This window comes from Platalea leucorodia (genome assembly GCF_965183815.1).
Source record: "Platalea leucorodia genome assembly, chromosome: Z".
NCBI classification, from domain to species: domain Eukaryota; kingdom Metazoa; phylum Chordata; class Aves; order Pelecaniformes; family Threskiornithidae; genus Platalea; species Platalea leucorodia.
Genome location: NC_138858.1, coordinates 1466996 through 1487617, shown reverse-complemented (window position 1 = coordinate 1487617; position 20622 = coordinate 1466996). Strand labels below are relative to the sequence as shown.

At 49.0% G+C, this 20622-nt stretch overlaps 1 protein-coding gene across 3 annotated transcripts in view; it reads right to left on the bottom strand.

Annotated features, from left to right (window-relative positions):
- Positions 1-20622, bottom strand: part of TCF4 (transcription factor 4) — a 236476-nt gene that overhangs the window by 78262 nt on the left and 137592 nt on the right. For all 3 annotated transcript variants that reach the window (XM_082335899.1, XM_082335900.1, XM_082335901.1), the window contains exons 7-8: positions 15150-15279; positions 14641-14690 (exon numbers count right to left, since the gene is read on the bottom strand). In XM_082335899.1, coding sequence (XP_082192025.1) covers positions 14641-14690; positions 15150-15279 — 180 coding nt within the window. The remainder of the gene's footprint in view (positions 1-14640; positions 14691-15149; positions 15280-20622) is intronic.

Genomic DNA, 20622 nt, shown 5'->3' with positions numbered 1-20622 from the left:
GAATTTGGCCTGGCCTTAACAATTTTCTTGCTGTTGTAGATTTGTCCCTTAATGAACATTCTTTTGTGGTTTAATACCGAATTGCACGGTGCGGGAGGATAATTAGTGGGAAGTATTAAGCAGTTTATGTTCTTCTGTGATTAGAGAAGAAGTCTGTGAGGTCTTTGGGCACTAGTTCCACAATGTTTTATTTTGCCTATGTAAAATCCTTCAGGAGAAAAGGGTGTTTGTACCTTTGATTTCACTGGGCTTTTCACAGTGAATAATGCGCTAAAATATATCTCGCGACCTGACTGGTTGGACTGAAGTAGTCAGGCTGCTGGGTCTTCCGAAACGAAGTACGTGATTTTGTGAGTAATTAGGGCCGTGCAGTGGTTTCACTGTGTATTTTATATTATATCACATATGCCTATTTTTTATTTAGATACAAAACGCATGCACTTAAAATACACAGCAAACCAACTGCAAACACATACATATTACAGAAGAAACCTCTCGCTGAAATGACACGCTTACACTTTCCCATGAACTTTTCCTTTCAGCCAGCCTCATTAATACCCCAAAAGCACATTTTCAATTATACGGATCCAGATGCTATATGAAAATACGTATTTTTATACCGCAGCCGTTCCTAGAAGCCCCTCTCCTCCTGCGCTGCGCAGGCGCCGTGCTGAGCCGGAGCTCTGACCTGAAGGGGTTACAGCCTGGATGAACAAAGACAGCCAAAAAATAAAAGCAAGAGGGGAGCTGAGGCACCCAGAGGTGAAGCCGCTTGCCAGAAAACTCCCTCGCAGGTAGGCACAAGCTTGGGGAGCAAGGTCCAGCTGCCCCCGTGCTGCCTCCTGACACGGCACCATATTCCCATCGACCGCTCAAATTCACACTTAAATGCCTAACACGTGTTAGTGCCAACTCCTATAACAAAATATGGTTATTTGGAAGTCCTCTAAAGCTGCTGCCGCTTGAAAAGTAGTTAACGTATAGCCAGATTAAGAAGGAAATCAACCGCTTGCTGATAAATTCCGTGTAGCCAACTCTTGGGATTTTATCGGGAGTCTGGCAGTAGTTCCTGTTCTTTTGGGGTTTTATTTTGTTCTAAAGCCTCAGCTCCAAAAATTCAGTAATTACATAAAAATCTAGATCTCATGAAAAACAGCAGTTTCAGGCCCTCGCAGCTGTGGACAAAACCTGCAAGTGTGATCGGCGCAGAGCTAAAAGTTCGGAAAAAACCAAGAGGCAAACACAAACCCGCTACATGGCCGTGTTGCCAAAAGCCTGCTGAATTTTGGGAACTTGTGGCTCAGGAACCCCAGCCCAGCTTTTTACCGCCTCTCTGGCGGCTGGCAATCCCGTCCAGGTGCTACCCAAGCAGGGTGGAAAGGCGAACCGCCAACCCCCATGGAATCCCTCGGCAAGATGGAGCCCGGCACGCGGGGCGGCCGCGGGCAGGGGCGATGCCGCCGCCGTCGCCGGCTCCCGGCGAGCTCAGCCGGCCGCCGCGGCACCGGGGTGCGCAGCCGCAGACCCGGCCTTCCCGGCCCACCCCCGGCACAGTTTTAGGTGAGGCTCGGCACTACCTTCGTGATAATTTTGGCAGGTATTATTTTTGCACTTGGAACGTCCTTGATTATTTACTGCAGTAGCCCCAGCAGAGAAGCCTTCAGCCATGAATTAAGTGCAGCTCGTTTCTTCGCCCTCAATAATAAACCGCAAAATGTACCCTGCATTTTAAACTCTTCCTCCAAATATCACAGGCGAGGAAAACCTGAAGGGATGGCTCGCGTCAGAGGCACAACAATTCAGGAATAGGCTCTCAAATGATACAAGTTGTACTAAAAATTCAGGCGCCGCAGCCCCAAGCCTGGCGAGGAAGTGGTTAACAGACATATGCTGTATAATTAGGAGATGCATTAATGATTATGAATAGTAAATGACTTGGTGCAAGGAAAAAACCTAGTCAAAAGGGACATGCACCTATCTTACATGTTTATTAGAAACTGTATATAACCAGAGAATTCTGCTATTAAGAATCCTGCATTATTGGTGTAAATACTTCCAAGGGTACATCAAATTGTAATCTTTCATACGACATCCATCAAACCAGGCTGGAGATTTTGACAAACATTAAACACAGTAAGGAGGCAATTATGTATGCATGATTTAATCTGCAACTAATTAATATGCAAATTTATTCATATGTTAGTTACTAAATTAAAAATGCAAAGAAGCCCTTATGGTGATTCTCAAAATTTTGCACAAACAGAACATTTAAAATATAAGAAAAAATGAAGTTTTTTGGAAACCTGCGGCATACTTTAAATCTTTGGAAACCTGTTGCACGGAGATGGTTCAAAAATATTTACTTAGATACCGGAGAATGATAAAAGGTGCGTTAATTTTATGTCAGAACGTGGTGGCAGAAAGGTTAAACACGAACCTCTGAAAGTCTTAGGAGATGTGCACTAATTATCAAACAAACTGTATTCTCGACCGAACTCCCACAGCCTGCAAAAAAATCCAGGCTGGGCACAAAGCGGTCATCGTCCGGGCGCCCTGCTCCGTCTGCGGAGGCGCGGGTGCCGACTCGGAGCCGAGCGGACCCCCAGCCGATGCCCCCACATCTGCGCCGGGACGCACTCGGACCGTCGGGGACACAAACCCCACACGCTCGCGTCACCTGAGTAGGTTTTATGGTTAAGAAATCTTCTGGAAAGATTGAAAATAAGAGGTGTGAGGGAACTAATTGGGTGAAGGCGGACAGAAACGGCCTTTAATTCTTTTCCAGATGCATCTTCAAAGAAAAACAAGGATGCAAACAAGGTGCAGGCATTTAGACTGTTTCCTGGAGAACTGCTACAGCTACGATTCGGAACAGTTTCTACCCCCTAGTAGGTAAGTAAAGAAGAGTAATTAAGTCTATATTATACCACTGTTTGCATTTTGAAGACCTCTGTTAAGGCATACGTTTACTGGGCCAGAATTTCCTTTCAGCCCTATTTCCAGGGGGAGCTCGGTTACGTTCTGAGCTCCGTACGTGGCTCTGAGACGAAGCTGGAGCAGCCGGCACGGCCAAAACCCGCGGCACAGGTCGAATACAGAGGAAAGCACAGCAAGGACTTCCAGGCTGTTTCCCAGGCCAGTGAACTCTCACTATTTCCTTTTTTTTCCCCTCCTAAAAAATAAAAGCAATCAGCTCGGCTGCAGGCCAGCGCCAGAGGAGGACGTTGGCATCAGCTGCTCCCGCTCCCACCGCCTGGTTTGGCCCCCGGTGCCGAGGCCCCGCCGGCGCCGGCGGCGCGCCCGCCGCCCCTCGCCCGCAGGAGCCCCGTCCCTGCCGCCGCGGCCGGGAGCTCTGCTGGGAGCCCCCGGGGTGCCGGCTCAGCGCCGGGCGGCCTTCCCGCGGGGATGGGGCCCGGCGGGGACCCTCCGGGCTGGCGCGGCTCCTCGCCGGAGCGGCTTCATCTGCCGGGTGGGACCGCGCGCAGCGCTATCCCGCAGCGACGTTTCTTGCCGTAAAACCGATGAACTCTTCTTCAATTTTAATCACTACAGTTGTACGAGCACCTCCTTCTTCTGTGATTCACCGATGCAGAGCGCTTTTAGGATCAGGAAAGAGCATCCAAAGCTCCAATTTACCCAATTCAAGGGGAAAAAGTCTAGACTGGAAGGGAAAAGTCCAGCAAAAGCGCTTTGAAAATACCAACAGGCTCGGTTGCACGTATTTAAATCTACTTTGATGCGCCTTGATAGGTGACTCTTGATTTTTGTTTGGGCCAGAACCGAATGTAAGGCTTTTAAAAGCTTAAACGTACACATTTATGCATTCATTACACAGTGTTAAATCTAATTTGTTCTTTTTACTGTCACAGGAAGCACATGTTTAAAGCAATCTGTTTCCTCATATGAATGCTTTCCTGTCTGTTTGAAAAAAATTGCAACACACTTTACCCCAAGTAACCAAGAGGTGATCATAAATATCCCTAAATAGCATTAAACAGATATGAAAGACATTAACACTTCCAGAATGCCAAAGTAGTATTAAAAAAAATTCTAACAGATGCTCCTAGGTCAAAAAGTGAAATGTGTGTTTCCTGAAAAAACACTCTCATCAGAATCATAAATGAACTGTGAGCGGAGAAATGAGGTGTTGCAGAGCAAACGAGAGGATCTTTTTGGTTAAGGACTCTCGCACACTATTGCCAAAGTGTGGTTGCAATAAAAGAGCCAAAATTAAAGGCGAGTTTGCTGAAAACCAATATCCTCTGTGCTCCACCAGGTGGCAATGACAACAAGGGAGGGCTGCCAGCCCCCGACCTGCCCCGCGCCCGCCGCGCCGGGCACGCTGGCTCCGCCAGCCTGGACTGCGACCAAGGGCTTGGACTTGGCCTTGTCGCTTTGGGCCTTGCGTTTGGCAGGGAAAAGATGTTCTCCTCTGGAAACGCAGTCAAAACACCTGTAATAAGCAAATCTAGCTTAAAATGCCCAAGTTACCCAAGTCCCTCTCGCTCCGGAGCGGGGACACGCGCTTCCCTGCTCGGGGGTCTCGCTGCAGCGCTGGGCGATGCCGCGGCACCCAAAGGCCAGCGACGGAACGGGTCCTTGAGGCACCTACAATATTCAAGTCATCATTACGTGCTAGAAAAGCAGCAAATAAGGGAGCCTTTAGGCCTTTTTCTTATTTACGGCACAGCGAGGATGGCATCGGTGAAACGCCCATCGCTGAGCCATCCACGCCCTTAAATATTGTGGGTGGGCTATGGGTCCGGGAGGGGTCCCATCCCCATGGCCAGCTGTGGTCCCCGTGGCCAGCTGCGGTCCCCGTGGCCAGCTGCAGTCCCCGGGAACCGCCCAGGGCACCTGCCTTTGCAGAGCCAGAGATGAAACCCATATGCATTACATCCCTACGCATTAAATATGCAGCGCCGACAAACGTGAGCTTGTAACGTCTCGGAGCATCGGCACGGCTGAAAGGAGCCCTCCCAGGGCCCGAGGAAAGGGTATTCTTGAGGTCTCCCGAGGGATTTCCAGCAGCGGAGGGGGTGACCGGAGCCCGGCAGGAGCTCGGTGGGGAGAGCGAGCAGGGCAGGACAGCCCGTCCCGTTCTCCTGGAGGTGCCCGTGGGGCCGAAGCTTTGGGAAGCAAAAGGCAACCCGCGTTTATGGGTCTAAAACCGCGCCGGGGCCACTGCGGTGTCCCCTCCGCTCGGGCGCTGACTTTAACTGCTTGTTTGGCCTGTCGAAAGGCGCTGTATGCCATTGAAAATAAAATAACAATAAAAAAACAAGCAGCCATTGTAGGGCTCCTAGGTTTCGTGCCAAGAAACTGTCAGGGGAGCTTTGCTATGCATTTAACAACGTTAATAGTTATTGGAGCTCTTTATGCAATTTTTTTTCTATATTTTTGCTATGCTGATTTTTTTGCTCATTTACCGCTGCAGTGTAAAGGCAAAAACTACTTCAGAGCAAAATATTAATGTTCCTTTGGTAAAGCACAGAGGCTCTGTTAACGAATGGGCTCCGGTCAGAGCGCGAGCGTATCGATCCCGACGGAGCATCTCCAACTTCCACAGACAACTCCTTCCTTCGCGTCCTGCTCTCCCCTCCGCACGCTGCATCGCTCCCCCCACCCCAACCCCACGTCCAACCCCTTCCGAAACGGGAGAAAAACTTAAAACAAATGAGATCAAATAAATAAATCCCCAGCCCCAGAAGCCGTCCTTTCCCAAACCCACGCTGGAAAGGCCCGATACACGATAGGGTTTAAATGCTTCTATCTTAAATGCTGAACTGTGCTAATCAGAGATCTGAAGGCGCTGCACTGCTTGTAATGAATACAATCTACAGATAATATTTAAAGCTACAAAATCAAATTACTGCATAGAGAATTTTTTTTTTCATCTTTAAATGCCTTTTCCTAACAACTATCCTCGAGTTCAAACAGAAAAATTAAGTGCCGAGTTTTGCACTTGTGAAACTCAGCTCAATTCCCAAATGAAAAAAGATTTACAAATTACATAGCTATAGAAAGAAAACGATTGAAGGCTGGACATGACATCGCCGCTTATTTTTACATTTATTTACTGAATAAAATGCATTTTCGGACCGATCCTCGTAGAAGGGAGCGAAAGGGAAGGCGAGAGCGGGGCTCGGCGGGGCGCCGGCAGGAGCGGCCGCGGGGCCGCCGCGGGCAAAACCGCCCATCGCCGGTTTGTCTTTTGTTCTGCCGGGAACCTTCCGACGCCGGTGCTCGGTAGATGCCGACAGACAGACTGATGAAAAGTTTAAATGAAAAACGCGCGTCAAGTTTAGAGGGGAAAAAAGACACCAGGCTTAAGCACGCAGGGCGCTTTTCGCCCCAAAGACCAAACCAAACGCCCCGGGAGCGGGGCCTGCCCCTCGGGCGCCAGCGCCGTCCTAACACAGAGGAACAAACGCCGCTCTGCCTAAAAAGCCATTTTAAAAGAACTGCCTTAAAAATACTGCTGAGCATCTACTGTGTCTCATTCTGCCCTTTTTGCAGGCACTTGGCAATCCCCGGGATTCGGTGGCCAAGGCCTTCGGCCGAGGAGGAGGAAGGGCCTCCTGCACTACCTGCAGCGCTCTGGAGAGGGAGTCTCTGCTCAAGCTAAACAGAAAACCCCCACTAATCCCAGCCTCTCCTTCCAGCTGCTAAGAATGGGCCAGAACTATTCAGTACTGGAGTTTTTAATTTTTTTTTGGAGTCCAAAGCAGTTAAACATTCAGAAGTGCGTGAATTTTGCAGTAAAGGTTTTGCCTTTAAATCGAACGAAAGGCCAAGGCCTTAAATACACATATCAGACCATCCCTTTCAAATTGCTTTTTCATGTTGGAGATCCCCTGTGCAGTTCATTAAAAACTAAAAACTAAGCCATTTTAACCTGCGTTTTCTCTACCTTTGAATCTATTTTCAACCACCACCACCACAGCATTTTGTCCGCAAAACGACGACTTAGTCCTTCAGATTCGGTGAGCGATTTCGGGTGCCGTTTGCACCAGACGGTCTTTTAACCCATCGCCTCACCAGTGCACAGTAGATTTTATCATTGCCTTGGTTTGACTTCATTTGCTGTGGGCTAAAGCTGTATGCCAAATGTATTTATTTACGTGAAAGCAAAAAGCAGAGCTTTGTTATAACTGGGGGGAATAAAAATAAAAAGCAGTGTGGAGTTTAATAAGGTTCTAATTTTAATATGGAAAAACCCCAAATCGTAATGCGGCATGATTTCCACGGCTGGCCAGAAGGGCGAGGAGGGCCGCTAGCCGGGCTGCTTCCCCGGGGGCCGCCCGACGAAGGGGATCTTGTCAACCCGGTAACGCGGCCAGCGCGACAGCCCCGTCGCCGGCGGGAGCCCCGGGCAGCGCCCGGGGAAGGGCGGCCGCTGCGCCCATCGGACAAATTATTCAGGGAAAACGTACGGGTGCTGCGAGGCAGGGGAACGCCAAGTAGCCTCCTGCAAGCGCGTTGCAGCGCGTTACGCGGGGCTAGCCTCACCTCCGTGGGCTCTCCCACCTCAGAAGTCGCTGAATTATACTAAAATATTATGATAAAATTATAATATTAGTTCCTTTTATCCCCTCCTTAATCCAGCTGCTACCTCGCCCCTCTCACTTGACGCAAGTTGACAGCGGGGTCCCGGTGAGCTGCCTCCAAGCTTTCAGCCCCATTGTACCCTGCTGTCCTGGGATGCCCATCTCCAGGATGGTCAGTTCTGTCCCAAGGAGGCTTCACCCCATGGCACCGGTCCTCAAAGCCCCCCCAGACCGGGATCCCCGCTCCAGGCAGGCACCGCACCGCTGCCCCAGTGCTGTTTGGCAGCTGGCGTGCTCGGGCACGGCGCCGGTGGGTGACAATCCACAACCCACTGCTGAACCCCGCGGAGCTCCAAAGCACCCAGCAGGTGCAGCATGGAGAAATGTCCCCAAAGATGCCGGCAGCAGCGACGACGTCGGCATCCCAGGAGCGGCCGATTTTCTGATACGGCAGGTGGCACAGGGAAAGTCGGGGACATTGTATTTGTTTTGGAAAACTCCCATTGAAGTTGGATGTTTGAAGGGAAATTCATATGGTTGTGTTTTTTCACTTGAGGTAGGAAGTCTGCGAAGCCTGCACAAAAAGCACAAGCAGTGCTTCCTCACCTCCCCGCGAAATTACCAAGGCTTCTCCCATGGAAATCAGAATAAAGCTGTGGAAAAACTCCAGGTGGCATCCCAGTAGTAGTTCTCTTTCCTTGGTTTTTGGAACCGAGCAGGTGTTTCCTTAGGATGTACAACTGAGTCACACGTTTCCTTATCTGTCTGGCCAGCAAGGTCAGAGCTGGTGCGCTTGTAAATACACACAACCGCGAGCGCAGAGAGACGCCTCCAGTCTAAGAGGGGACACCTTAAATTACGATGAAAGAAAGAGGCTCTTGCCATTAAAACTGAGGCCCGGGGGATTTTACCTGCTGATTCGTCAACAAAATCAATTAATTTTTCAGTTCCTCTCTTCTCTTTTAACACAACTGAGAGGATATTTGACTTCTCCCACTCTTCCCCACAAGAACCCTCTCTTTATCTACATTCAAAATAAGGTGCGGCACCAGCCCAGGCCATGGTTGCAGTCCCACTCCTGGGTGCGGCCCAGCTCCTGCTGCCAGACCCGGTTCCTTCACCCGAGCCCACTCGCATCTCTTTGACGACTGTAGAGCAAAGTAGGTGCCACGGCCAGAGACGAAGCCCTGGCAGAGGAGGGAGCTGAGCCCAAGCCCCCTTCCCAAGAAGGAGGTCGCCCGTCTTCCCCAAGGGCTCCTACAGATACAGCTTCCACGGAGATGGTTCAACCTGAGGAGCCATCACCTCCTCCTCTCTCTTCCCTTTTTAAGCCTTTTGTTTATTTTAAAGCTGTTGGTTCTATTAAGAGTAAATTAACCTTGGAAACCAGAAAGACATGACCGTGATCGCTGGCTGAAGCCGTGGTCTCTGTCACACTGAATCATAGAATACCAGGTTGGAAGGGACCTCAAGGATCATCTGGTCCAACCTTTAAATGGCTACGCCAGGGCTGGGCCACGGCTGCTTTTACAGCCACGGCTTTTGCTCTCTTTCCATTTCGCTGCAGCCGGTTTCGGGGACGAGGGACGCCTGGGGACGCTCCGCCTCTGCTCAAGGAGACATGAGGAAACAAGCACAGGGTGAACCACCCCGGTCAAGAGAGAGGTGTGAACGTAGGGCAGGGTCGTGGCGGGAGATCCTGGACCACCGACCATCGCCCTGCTGCTGCCCCCGCGGCGGCCGGCACGCGGGATTCAGAGAAACCGGTGCTTCTCGGTACAGCTGGAAGTACAGCTGTGAAACGAGAACTGCGACACGGCCCGCTCAGGGTTTACGATCGGCAGGGTGCAAGCTGGAGTAACTCTGCCACCATCCTCCCGCTTCACTAGATACCGACAGGACCTCTTACTATAACGCGAACCCCCCACCCCTAAAGCACCCTAAAAGCAGCTCTGCGTTAGCTCTGCTGTGCGCTGGCGGTGATGGAGCTATGGCAGCAAAACCTGCAGTTTGCAACTGCAACTTCACCCCAGACCACGCGGTTCTGTCGCCGAGCGCCTGCAGCCGCTCCTGCCGCGGAGGCGGCAGCCTGGAGGGGCTGCGTCGCAAGGCTGCTGAGCTGCGGGTGCTGCCGACGCCCCCAGCACCAGGACACGGGGACGACTCCGCGCCGAGCTACACCAGCCCGCAGGGCACGGCGTTTTCGGTCCTCCCTGGGAGGGGAGGCGCGTGGTCGGGGATTCGGGACGGGCCGAAAGCTGCATTTATCGGCACGGGCTGAGAGCCTGAATGCCGCTCTCCAGGGGCAGAGCAGGACGTGGGACTTCAGCTTGGGTTACAGCTCCCGGGCCTGCCATCGATGGGGATCAAACAACGGCAATCACCCACTCTTCCCGGGGAGCTGAGGTAGCAGGAGGCCTCGCGGCGGTCAGAAAGGAAAGAGTGCCCAAGAAGAAGGAAAACGGAAAATGAATATATTGTGCCACAATGACCGTACCTGATAGCATGTTTAATAGATGATAATCATACCAAAAGAGAAAGCACTGGCGATGGAGGAAATGCATGAGGTGAGAAATCCATTATATCCAGGCACACTACTGGAAAGCTTGGCCACAAAGGAGAGCAACTTGAGATGCAGAAAGCCTGCAGACGGCCTTTGCCGGGCTCATGCACCCGTCTTCATTCTCAGAGGCGAAAAGCCTGCCCTGGCCATGCTGGGGGCTCAAAGGGCGCGTTGCCACTTGGGTTCCTCTGGGCTGCTCCCGCCTCTGTCCCAGTACCCCCTCCTTCTGCTGAAGCACGCGATCCTGCTCCAAGAAAGCCAAGCAAGCCACTCATACCATGCCCGCAGACGACCAGCATCATAAGCTCTCCGGAAGGCTTCATTTCTGACCTTTCTTTTGGTCCTCAATACATTGCGTTGTATTACAGGTGCTACCTGTCAGAAATGCGCACCTGGGCAGCCACCGCTTCCCTGCCGCAGCGCCACTGCGGTGGACTTAGTGAAGTCAGGATGACAGAAGGTCCTGTAAAAACACCGCTCAAACGTGACCTCAAAACCTAAGCCCTTCCCTCTTTGCTCACTTTTTCCCCCAAAGACTTCCCATTCCATACCCCATTCCTTCACGGACGCTTCCAACCAGCGCAGCTTGCTCGTTCCTGACTCTTACTGGTCAAGATAAGAAAGGCAGAAAATGTCTTGGCAAACACTTCATGTAAAAGGTCAGATGCGATTCAACCATCAGCAGGCAAACTGGATGAAGGCTTCAGGTTAAAGATCAAAGAACAGCAAAGCCTGAGGATGCAGTTAGGGTGGGAGGTGACCGTACAGAGGAGCCACCCGGATTGCACGATGCCAGGTGACAGCGGCATCCGACGCTTACAAAGAACGTTGCACTAAATGACTGCAAAGCCTCTCATAAAGTAGCTGTTATCATTACTCGGTAAAGGCAGCTCTGGCCTGCAGGTCCAAACAACGTCCACGTGCCCTCGAGTTCGGGCTATACAAAGGCCCAGGTCAAACCTCGTCGGTGGGTAGGTGCCTACCGACGGCACCAGCCTGGGTACAAAACGTTACCAAGTCATAGCTTGGCAAAGTTGCATGAGCACTCAACAAGGAAAACCAAGTTTTTACAGAAAAACCTCATTTTTGCCGACAGTCGTGCCCACACCTCATCCTCAGCTGGCTCAATCCAAAACACCCTGACCATCACCGCTCCGCTCACGTCAGAGCAAAGCTTAAGGCGGAAAGCTCCAGTGCGAAACGGTCCCAGTAAAAGCCCTCGCCCCAAAGAGACTACACAGAGCCAGTCAGGGTGAAGGAAGCGCATCTCCGAGATGGGAGAAGCTCCACAAAGGACACTGTGAGGATGCTGGGCAAAGCCAATCTCCCCACGCCCCACGGCAGAGCACCCCGAGTCCCCGCGGCGGTCGGACAGCGCCAGGGCCCGCAGGGAACCGGCTGCTTTGGCAGGGGACACGCCAACCCAGACCAAGGTTTTGGAGTTCAACCTTTCGGTTCCAGCTCAGCTCAGACCTGTCTCCAGTTCATAACTGCTGTGATGAGCTGCGGCTGAGACCGGCCGCAGGGGTCCAGCACGGACAGGACCCCCCACCCAGAGCACACCTGCAAGGGTCTCACCTTCTCCACTCCGAATTCCCTTCAAATCTTCCTTATTTTTTAAACTCTGATTGTTTCCGTAGTTCAATTTACTTTGTTTTCCAAACTCGTAGCCATTTCTTATAATAAAGGGGAGCTGATACAACATATTTATTACCATTTATCATTGAAACTTTTATAAGACTACTTATGAATTAATCAACAATAACTGCTTTCACAAACGCTGCTGCATTAATCTCCATATCCGCTGCATAAATCACATTGAGAACAAGTTAATATACATATTTTAAGAGAAATACAGCAATATTTCCACCCTATCAGCTAAGTATATTATAATCTAGTTAGTCAATTGATAAATGCATATACTTCATTCGGCATCATAAACCCTGGCCGTTCAGTGTGACACACTGGACCCTAAATATAACCTGACCTTTTGTAAGGGATTTGTTCTGTTTGAGACACCCAGGTGCCTTTTCTAAAGCAGCACCCTTTCAAACGAAATGTATGCTTCACGATACACGAAGACAAGACGACCCAAATACCTATCCGTCTCGTCGCTTCAAAAAGGCTGCGTTTCCTTCGGAACCATACTATTCTTGTATTCGCGTAACTGGACTTCTCTTTTAATTTCCTTATTCTTGGAAGACAGAGCTATGGGTGATTAAAATACTCAGGAATGCCTTTTCATATTTTCTTTTCTAATAAATTGTACAGCTTATTAAGATAATTTGACGTATTTGAAGTGCATATTCTACTTGGAGATAATTTGGCTTAGAAATAAAAATACTGTTAAAATAGTTGAGAGTATTGAGCTGTAGAAGTATGTCTGTTCTGTACAACAACTGTATTCACAAAAAATTAAAGGAAGCACACATTTGAGACTAATCTGCGACAAACATAAATTGCCTTTCATTCTTTCGAAGCAAGAAGCAATCCAGAAAAAACTTTTGCAGCAGTTATAAATCCCTGCACGGTGACATTTCCAACGCTGCCACTCTTCCCCACGCAGTGAGGGCAGATAGCAGGGACCGCTTCCCCGAAAGCATCTTTTATAGCACGGATACAAAAATATCCATGTGAACGTCCTGAGGCGGGCGCCTGTCTACAGAGCAGTATTTTAAATGATAAAAAACGCAGGTTTGGGGTGGTTGGTTTGGTTTTTTCCTCCCCCTGCCAACGCCAGCACGATGCCCGAGCTGCGAGAAGGAGCTGCCCAGGTCGCCGCGAGCGCGCAGACCAGGGCGCGGCGTGCCGCCGCCTCGGCACGCTGGCCGTCACCCCTACCGCGTCCCGCCTCGCCTCCGACCGCCCAGAGCTGGGAGGGATATCGCGTGCGACGTCGTCAGAAAAACTATTAAAAGCTAAAGTTTCATCGAAATTAAATCCACCTCTAACCTGAAGCGTAACAGTCCTCATAAAAACCTTCGGGGAGGATATTAGCTATTGCTGTAAAGGAGTCCAGTAAAAACCAAACCCAAAAAACACACAGTGAAATAAATTTAACATACACGTGTGGGAACTTATTTTTAATTAAAAAAAAATAGTATTGTTACTTTACTGGAAACTTGCACTTGAGAATTCCCACATTTCAACAACTTACAAAGAAGATTTATGTTCGCATTTGTTTAACTTTATAAAGATTACAATAATCCGTGCAATTAAATCAGGACGTTCAGATGGGTTTTTCTCTTTCAGATTAAAATGTTATTATTTATAAAGTGACCAGTAATGAAACTACTGTTTAGCACAGTCACTACAATAACCGAAGCTTTACAAGTATGCTAGCTTGCAAACCGCAAATTTACTTGGATTTATGGTAAAAACATAAAACCCATCTGAGATTAAGATGCCAATTTGTTATATATTCCGCAAGATGGATTGCCACTCAGCTCCTCCTAATAACCAGATTTAGAGATAAAACAAACAGAGTTATCAGGTACGAAAGGGAACCCCTCTTGAGTGGTTTGGTTTTCTGTTTGCTACGAAAATATGTATTATGTATTTTTAAAGTAATGGTGGAGAAAAAATTAGAATAAAAAGACTAGAATAAAATGCACTCTTTAGCCATACTACTCTCTATGCTGCATTTACTGAGATGTCGCATGATTTCTTTTAAAACCGCTATTTTATATATATTTTAAGGGATTTAAAAGTAGATGCTCTCAGAAGACGCAATGCACCTTGGTACAGCTTTTTCCGGAAAAAAACCCACAAAGATTTTACACAACGACGACTAAATGAAAATTAACGGAATAATTATTTGGATCACGAAACAAAGGACTTCACCGAACCAAGGAGAAACCCCAACTTCTGCCTGCACGATGCAAAGATTTCACGATAAACCCTGAAAAACGTGATGCTGGATGGCACCTCTAACCCTCCTTACAAAGAGGGATCGGGGATATTCTTTAAAATATCGGGGAAAAGCCGGGGTAATTACCAGCTTTCTCGTTACCGCCTGAGCAACCCACAATGCCTCTGGCAGCAGCTGGATCCCAGCGGTTGACACCTGGGCTCACCCCCAGCGCGCCTCCGCCGCAGGTACCACAGCTCCGAGACCTCACGGGAAAATGAAGATGCTCGCCCCGCATCCCGGGCTGAGACCCCCGGAAATTTCTCATAAATCCTCTCCGCACATCTCGTTGAACATGCAAATCCGTAACGCGGCGGCAGCCCGACAAAGCAGCCAACCGGCACGGGGAAGGGATGCTCGCCCCGCGCAGGTACGCGCCGCCCGCGCCGCGGCGCGCGCCGCTGAAAAGCCACATGAGCAGCACACGCTCGTCCCCACCGTGCAATTAATCACTTCCAAGTCGGGACAAGCGCCGAGGCTGTTTAACTCTCCTTACCTCGTCCTCAGCCTCTAGCGCCAAGCGCTCTGCCAGCCCGGCAGCGGGCTCGTTTCTCTCTGCCTGCAACCGAACAAAGCCACCGCGACCACAAGCAAGCGAGCAGACGAGCGGTACTTACTGAAGATGGCAAACCTGGAGGAACTTTTCGAACTTTCTTTGTTTGTACTTCTGAAAAAAGACAAAATGGTGTCTTCGTAAGACAGGCTTTTTCCCCCCCCCCCCCCCCCCCCGAGATTTTCTACAGACCCAGCTGCTAATCGCCCTGCCCGCCGTCTCACGCCAGCCTCGCAGCAGTTTTGGTAACACCGAGTGGATGCCACTGCTCTTAAGTCTGACAGTAAAACGCTGGAAAACTGTTCATATTTCGATCTCGAGTGGTAGGGCCTTTGTTTTCCCCTTCCCCGGATTTGCTTTGAAAAAGCGATTTTTTAAGGCTCCTTGCATGCTCGACAAAGAGGACAGAGAGGAGCAATCAGCTAACGTTAAATAAACCCCTCCGAGAGTCCTGGCGGCGTCCGCGGACGCTCTGCCGCTTATTGTATTTATTGCGAAGTATTGCTAAACAGGACGAAACTCCGGTTATTTGTTGCAATGGAAAAAAGAAAGGTTGAACACAAAGTCACTCACCCATAGAGGTGCTGTGGAGAGGCCTCCGCCGGGGGTTATTGCTAGAATACTGATAGTACTGGGAGCCAGGCTTAGTGGGGGAGAGCGCTCCTGGGTTGCCAATATCCATGTCACCTCCAAGGAGACTTTGCTAAAAGATTAAAAATATATACGTGTGTGCGCGTGCATGTTAAATCCGACTTTCCTCATCATTAGCTATTTCTCATTCCTAAAAATAACACAGTCAAGAAACCTGCACAAGCAACTGAAACGCGGAAGCGAGAACCTGCCAACATTTTAAAGGAGACATTACAAAAACCCCCGGTTGAGCATCTTTTCCTTTGCTAGGAGAAGACGCAGCAATTCATTTAAAATACGATTCTTTACATTTAAAGGAGACTTATTGCCTACTTAGTCAAATGCAATCGGTGTTTTAAAAACTTTTGGAGCTCTGTTAATATATGGGAAGGTAATTTAGTTTCTTCACTGCGAGCAAGATAGCGAAGTGCACGGATTCAACAATAATAAAACTTAAAAAAAAAAAATCCTGCTGTTGACAGAGCGGTTGGTTCAGCGTGCATGAAACAGCTTCATTGTCTATCCCCGTGCAAGGCAAAACTCACATCCGCGAATTAAAGATATCAGATTTTGCACACTAAAAATCCACACAGCAGGCTGTACGTCATATGCGATTAAAACGTGAAAATAAAATCAGACGTTATTAATATTTTTTGCAACGCTATCAGAAGGAAAAAAGCACCTCAGAAACCCCAAAACAATTAACGCTATTGTATAGCGGCAGCGGTAGCGGCAGCAGCGGACTTTCAATATATCCATTTTATGCCTGTACCATTAACTAACAAGACGCATCCTGGTGACCGCAACATTTTCTCAGCTACGAGAGGACTACGGTTTCCAGACGAGAGCAGAAAACAGTATCTGACCCAGGCTATAAGAAAAATGTTAAATCTTTAAGAGACGACGACAGAAGAACAATTTCCTGAGTAATGTTCTATTTGCTATAAACTACGTTGAAACTTACCCATAATATATAAATCCCCTGATTACACTCTGCATTGAACACATTGTTCTTTTAATTATTCTGATACGCAATAAAACAGGTGTAGATACCACCATTTATATTAAGAACAAATTTACCATTTAATAAAGAAATTTTAAAATTAAGTACCAAAAATCTAACTTTATCGTTACTTGTAATCAACTTTTACTGACTGAACTAATTACTGTACTTGATAAAGTACAGAATGTGTTTTCCCTAATCTAAATTCTAATCACCATGTCACTCACAACAGACTTAGTAATGCTTCACTAACACACTATTCACATGCAAAATACTCTAAATAGGCCAATTATGACTCTGCCCCTGTTCCCTGGTTAACCCGCTGAGAACTGAAAAATTTCACAAGGCAGTCACCAACTAAAACAAAGGCTCCTTGTTTTAAATTAAGACAGTCTTTTTGATTCCTAAATAGCTCAACAAAGTGGCATGTCTTCTGCTGAAAGCAGTTGGTCAAATATGACCCATGAGCTGGAAAATCAGAAATTAAAACATCCTTACTCCTTGACTATACCTCCAAAAACATTTAAAGATAACTTTTGATTCTAGAAAACTATATTCCTCTTTTTTCTCCCAGAGAGGCGACAGGAGAAGCGCCGAGGAGGGACGGACAAATGGGCTCCGACCGGTTGGGGCTGAAACCCTTTCCTGGTCTGCAGCCTAGCATCTGCCTTGACAGACCTCTCCGAGCCCGAACGATACAAAACCGCCAGTCAGAAGGCACTTTGGGCTAATATCTTTACGTTCAGCTAATGCCTAATATACACCTGCAATGACTACGCTCCTTTTAATAAACAACACCTGCACCGGCAAAAATGGTTGCAAGTCTATTGCATAATGGCAGGGAAATAGATGCACAAAACGCTCGGGAAAAAAGGGTTATCGATTCACCGTGAATCTCCTCGGGAAAGAAAGGGAATTTTATTGAATGTCTCGGAGCATTTCAGAATGAAACGGCGCTAACCACAGAAATTCTCTTCAGTCATATATTTTTAGCACGTATACGTTTTAACATAAAGACAGACCTGCTAAATCTGTGCATGCTTTATCCATATGTCGGGTAGTCTGAAAGACTTAGAGCCATCAGCTGTATAAATTCCTATACCCAGCCTACTAGATTTCATTTGACTTTAAAAAAAAAAAAAAAAGCGTATATAAGACAGCGTTTGCAAACTATTTTAGATTAAACAAGATTCACTTTAGGAGCATAAACCATACACATACCCTATGTTGTTTTTGTTTTTTCATCCAAACATTTTTCTCTATAAAAAGATGCAGAGGTTTCTATAGAAAAAAAAAATAAATAAATCCCAAACGTGTATTATTATATTAGAAGCAAACACACGTCCCAGGCTGAAAGGCTGCACGCCTTTTGTTTAGCCGGCGGGGGAAGCCGTCGCCCTGCCACTAGTTGCACTTTGCAACGCCCGTTCGTTCCTCTTGACCTAACAGGTAGCCGCTGGCGCGGGGCTTACGTTCGCCGTCCCGGACCCGAGGTTCTCCCCCCGGGAAAGCAGCCCGGCGGGCGGGCTCGCAGCCCGCGGGCCCGCTGGCCCTGCGGGGGCTCCCACCCGGCAGCGGGGGTCCCTCGGCAGCCCGGCGCGCCCAGCGACCGCTGCGCGTCTCGCCGCCGACAAAAGTCAATCCAAGTGCTATCTTACCGACGGCGTTTTCTACAACAAAAATTGATTTTGTTTTGAAAAACGCAGCGCAAAAATTTTCAGCCCAACTGTCACGGACTCGTTTCTTCACTCTCTTAAAGAAAAAAACCCACAAAGAATTAACCCAAACCAGAGCAAAGCCCCCTCCTTTGTCTCCTATGGGACAGAGACGTTCTTACAAGGTAAAAAAATAAAACCCAAGAGGTGGGCTTGTGCGTTCAGGGGACCCCACCGGGCACTCCGGGGAGGGAAAGGACGATACAAATATAGACGTAGTTACTGGGAGATGCTGGTGAAGGGAACAATGGGCATTTATTACTGTTCAGCCTACATGTCACACTGCTAATGGCCTGCAACAAAGAGAGAGATAAAACGTTTACAAACCACAACGCCATCGATTACGCAGCCTTTGGAGCTCCCCTTCGCTCCAAACCGGATCTTAGAAAGGCAATGAATTATTAGGCATCAAAGTTAATATTTACCCCTAAGAAACGATGAGCTTAAAAGCCAAGTGTGACATTTGTCAAACTGCCCTGCGGTCTGTAGGGGTTGGATGGGCATATATAGGGTGCGTACGGGGGAAGCGGGCTACCTTCGGGCGCGAGCAGGACGCGGGGCGTCGCACAGCTCGGAGCTCATCCGTGTAAATCCTGCAGGCGCATTCCTGCCTTAGAGCACCTACCGTACTCACAGACCTAGGCCGCTTGCAGGTTATTCGTTTCATAATAAACAAAGCCACTGAATATCAACTATATTGAATTTGCCAGTTGTATGTGAGAGTTTGAGCTAAAAACAATCACAGAAGGGAAAAAAAAAAGCAACGGAGCAAAATCCATTTTCACATTGAGGCATGCAGCTGTATTTTGTATCGGCTGCGATGCTTTTGCCTTTCTCCTTGTTACGCGCAATCCTGTCGTCTTCCTAGCAATCTGTAAAATAAGTCGCTGACTAGCGAATCCTGCCTCCGAAATCTGAATAACTAGACAAAGAATTAAAGCTGGGGAGGGAGAAAACGTGCCCGTACTACGGCAAAGTACTATCCATATGGATAGGATATTACCCCTCCTGGAAAAAACAAATGTTGTTTCCATCGCAAACCTGAAGTTTTGCTTTTCAAATGAAAATCATGCGAATTTCACGTAAATATTTGTTTCAGACCTAATAGGCAGGAAACACATTTGCAAAAAGATGCTTTATTTTTCCCTTTGTGACAGAAACAGGTGAGATTAGAGCCTGACAGAGTGCTGCATTTTACTAATAGAACGTTAATTCAGATTAAAGCAAAACGGCCTTGAAGCCTGTAATCTGAAAGCCTCTGAAAACACCGATCAGGGAAAAATACCTCATAAAAGGCCTTTTTTTTTTTTGCTGACAACCTGGATTTTTTTTTTTTTTTTTTGACATCTTCACGCTACGCCGTGATCCAGTATCAAACGCCGCATCACGGGGATGTTGCAGGCAAGAGAAAAACGGGCTTAGATGAAAACAGATTAAGCTCCTTTTCTGAACGATTGCCAAATGTTTGTGGGTCGCGCTCACGTTTGAGTACCCCTGCGCGCACAGCTGCGGCCCTGCACGCCGCTCCCAACCTGCGGGATGCATAGCGACGGCGGGACGCACGCTCCCCTCGCCGAGAGCCTGGGAGAAGCGTCGCGCGGGCGCCATCGGAAGCAAACCGCCGCATCGCACGCCGCCGCGCCCCTGCTTTCTCCCACCCCGTTGCGGTAGGGAGGTTTCTCCCCCTCGGTGGAGAGGGTGAGGAGCGGGGATGAAGGCTGAGAGCGCCGGGGTCCTCGGCATCTGCAGGTGTAGCCGGCAAACCAGCACCGAGGGGTCCTCCTCCGGCCGGGGCGGCCGGCGGCCCCGCGCAGCTGGCGGTGCCCGCGGGTGCCGGGGCACCCCTCCGGAAAGCGCCGCGGGGCTCTCGGCCAGCCCTGCTCGGCCTCTGCACGCCCAGAGAACACGGGCACGCGGGCATATTTTACACAACTTTATCAGCTAGCTTGCCCAAAAGATATCATTTTAAAGGCAAGCCCATTTTTTGCAATAAATTTCACGTGTATGATGAGAATTCATGCGCTTCATCTAAAAAAAACCCAGAGTCCTGCTATTTTTCACAATGTTGCACCGTTTCTTAAATTAAAATTCTTTACACTTTGAAAGATCAAAGCTTGTTTGCTTGCTTTATCCGCGTGTAGGCCTTCCCGGCTCTCCCTGCGAACGCCGCGTCTCTGCGTTGTTCCCTCTGCTGCGGCACCGACGTCTCCGTGGGCCGGCAAAGTAGGGCAGGGAGGCTGTGGTCCCGCGGCCCCCGCGCCTCCCCGGGGAGCCCGGCCGGCACCGAGCTCCCGCTCCGCCGGGGTACCCAGCCGTCGGGAGGCTGCCGTGCCATTTTATTATGGTTTTTTTCCCAAAAAAAAAAGAGCAGGAATGAAGGTGTACCGCAAACTTCCTCGACACGAAAAACTTAACGCGTGCTGCGCGCGTACCCAGGGCAGCGATGCGTGACGCCGGACCCGAAACGCGGGGTCGCGGCAAGGAGGCTCCTCCGCGCTCGGCAGCGACTGAGGTCCTCCTGCCAAATACCTGCGCTCCTCCGACCGCTCTTAAACCACCTCCATTTGACTTCTCAACATCCATTCCGTTGCAAATTTGCAAACAAAGCCACTGGAATTTGTTGAAATCGCATCTAGTTTATGCTGAAACGGATGAATAGGAGGTAATTTTTTTCAGATTTTTTTTTTAATACAAGAAA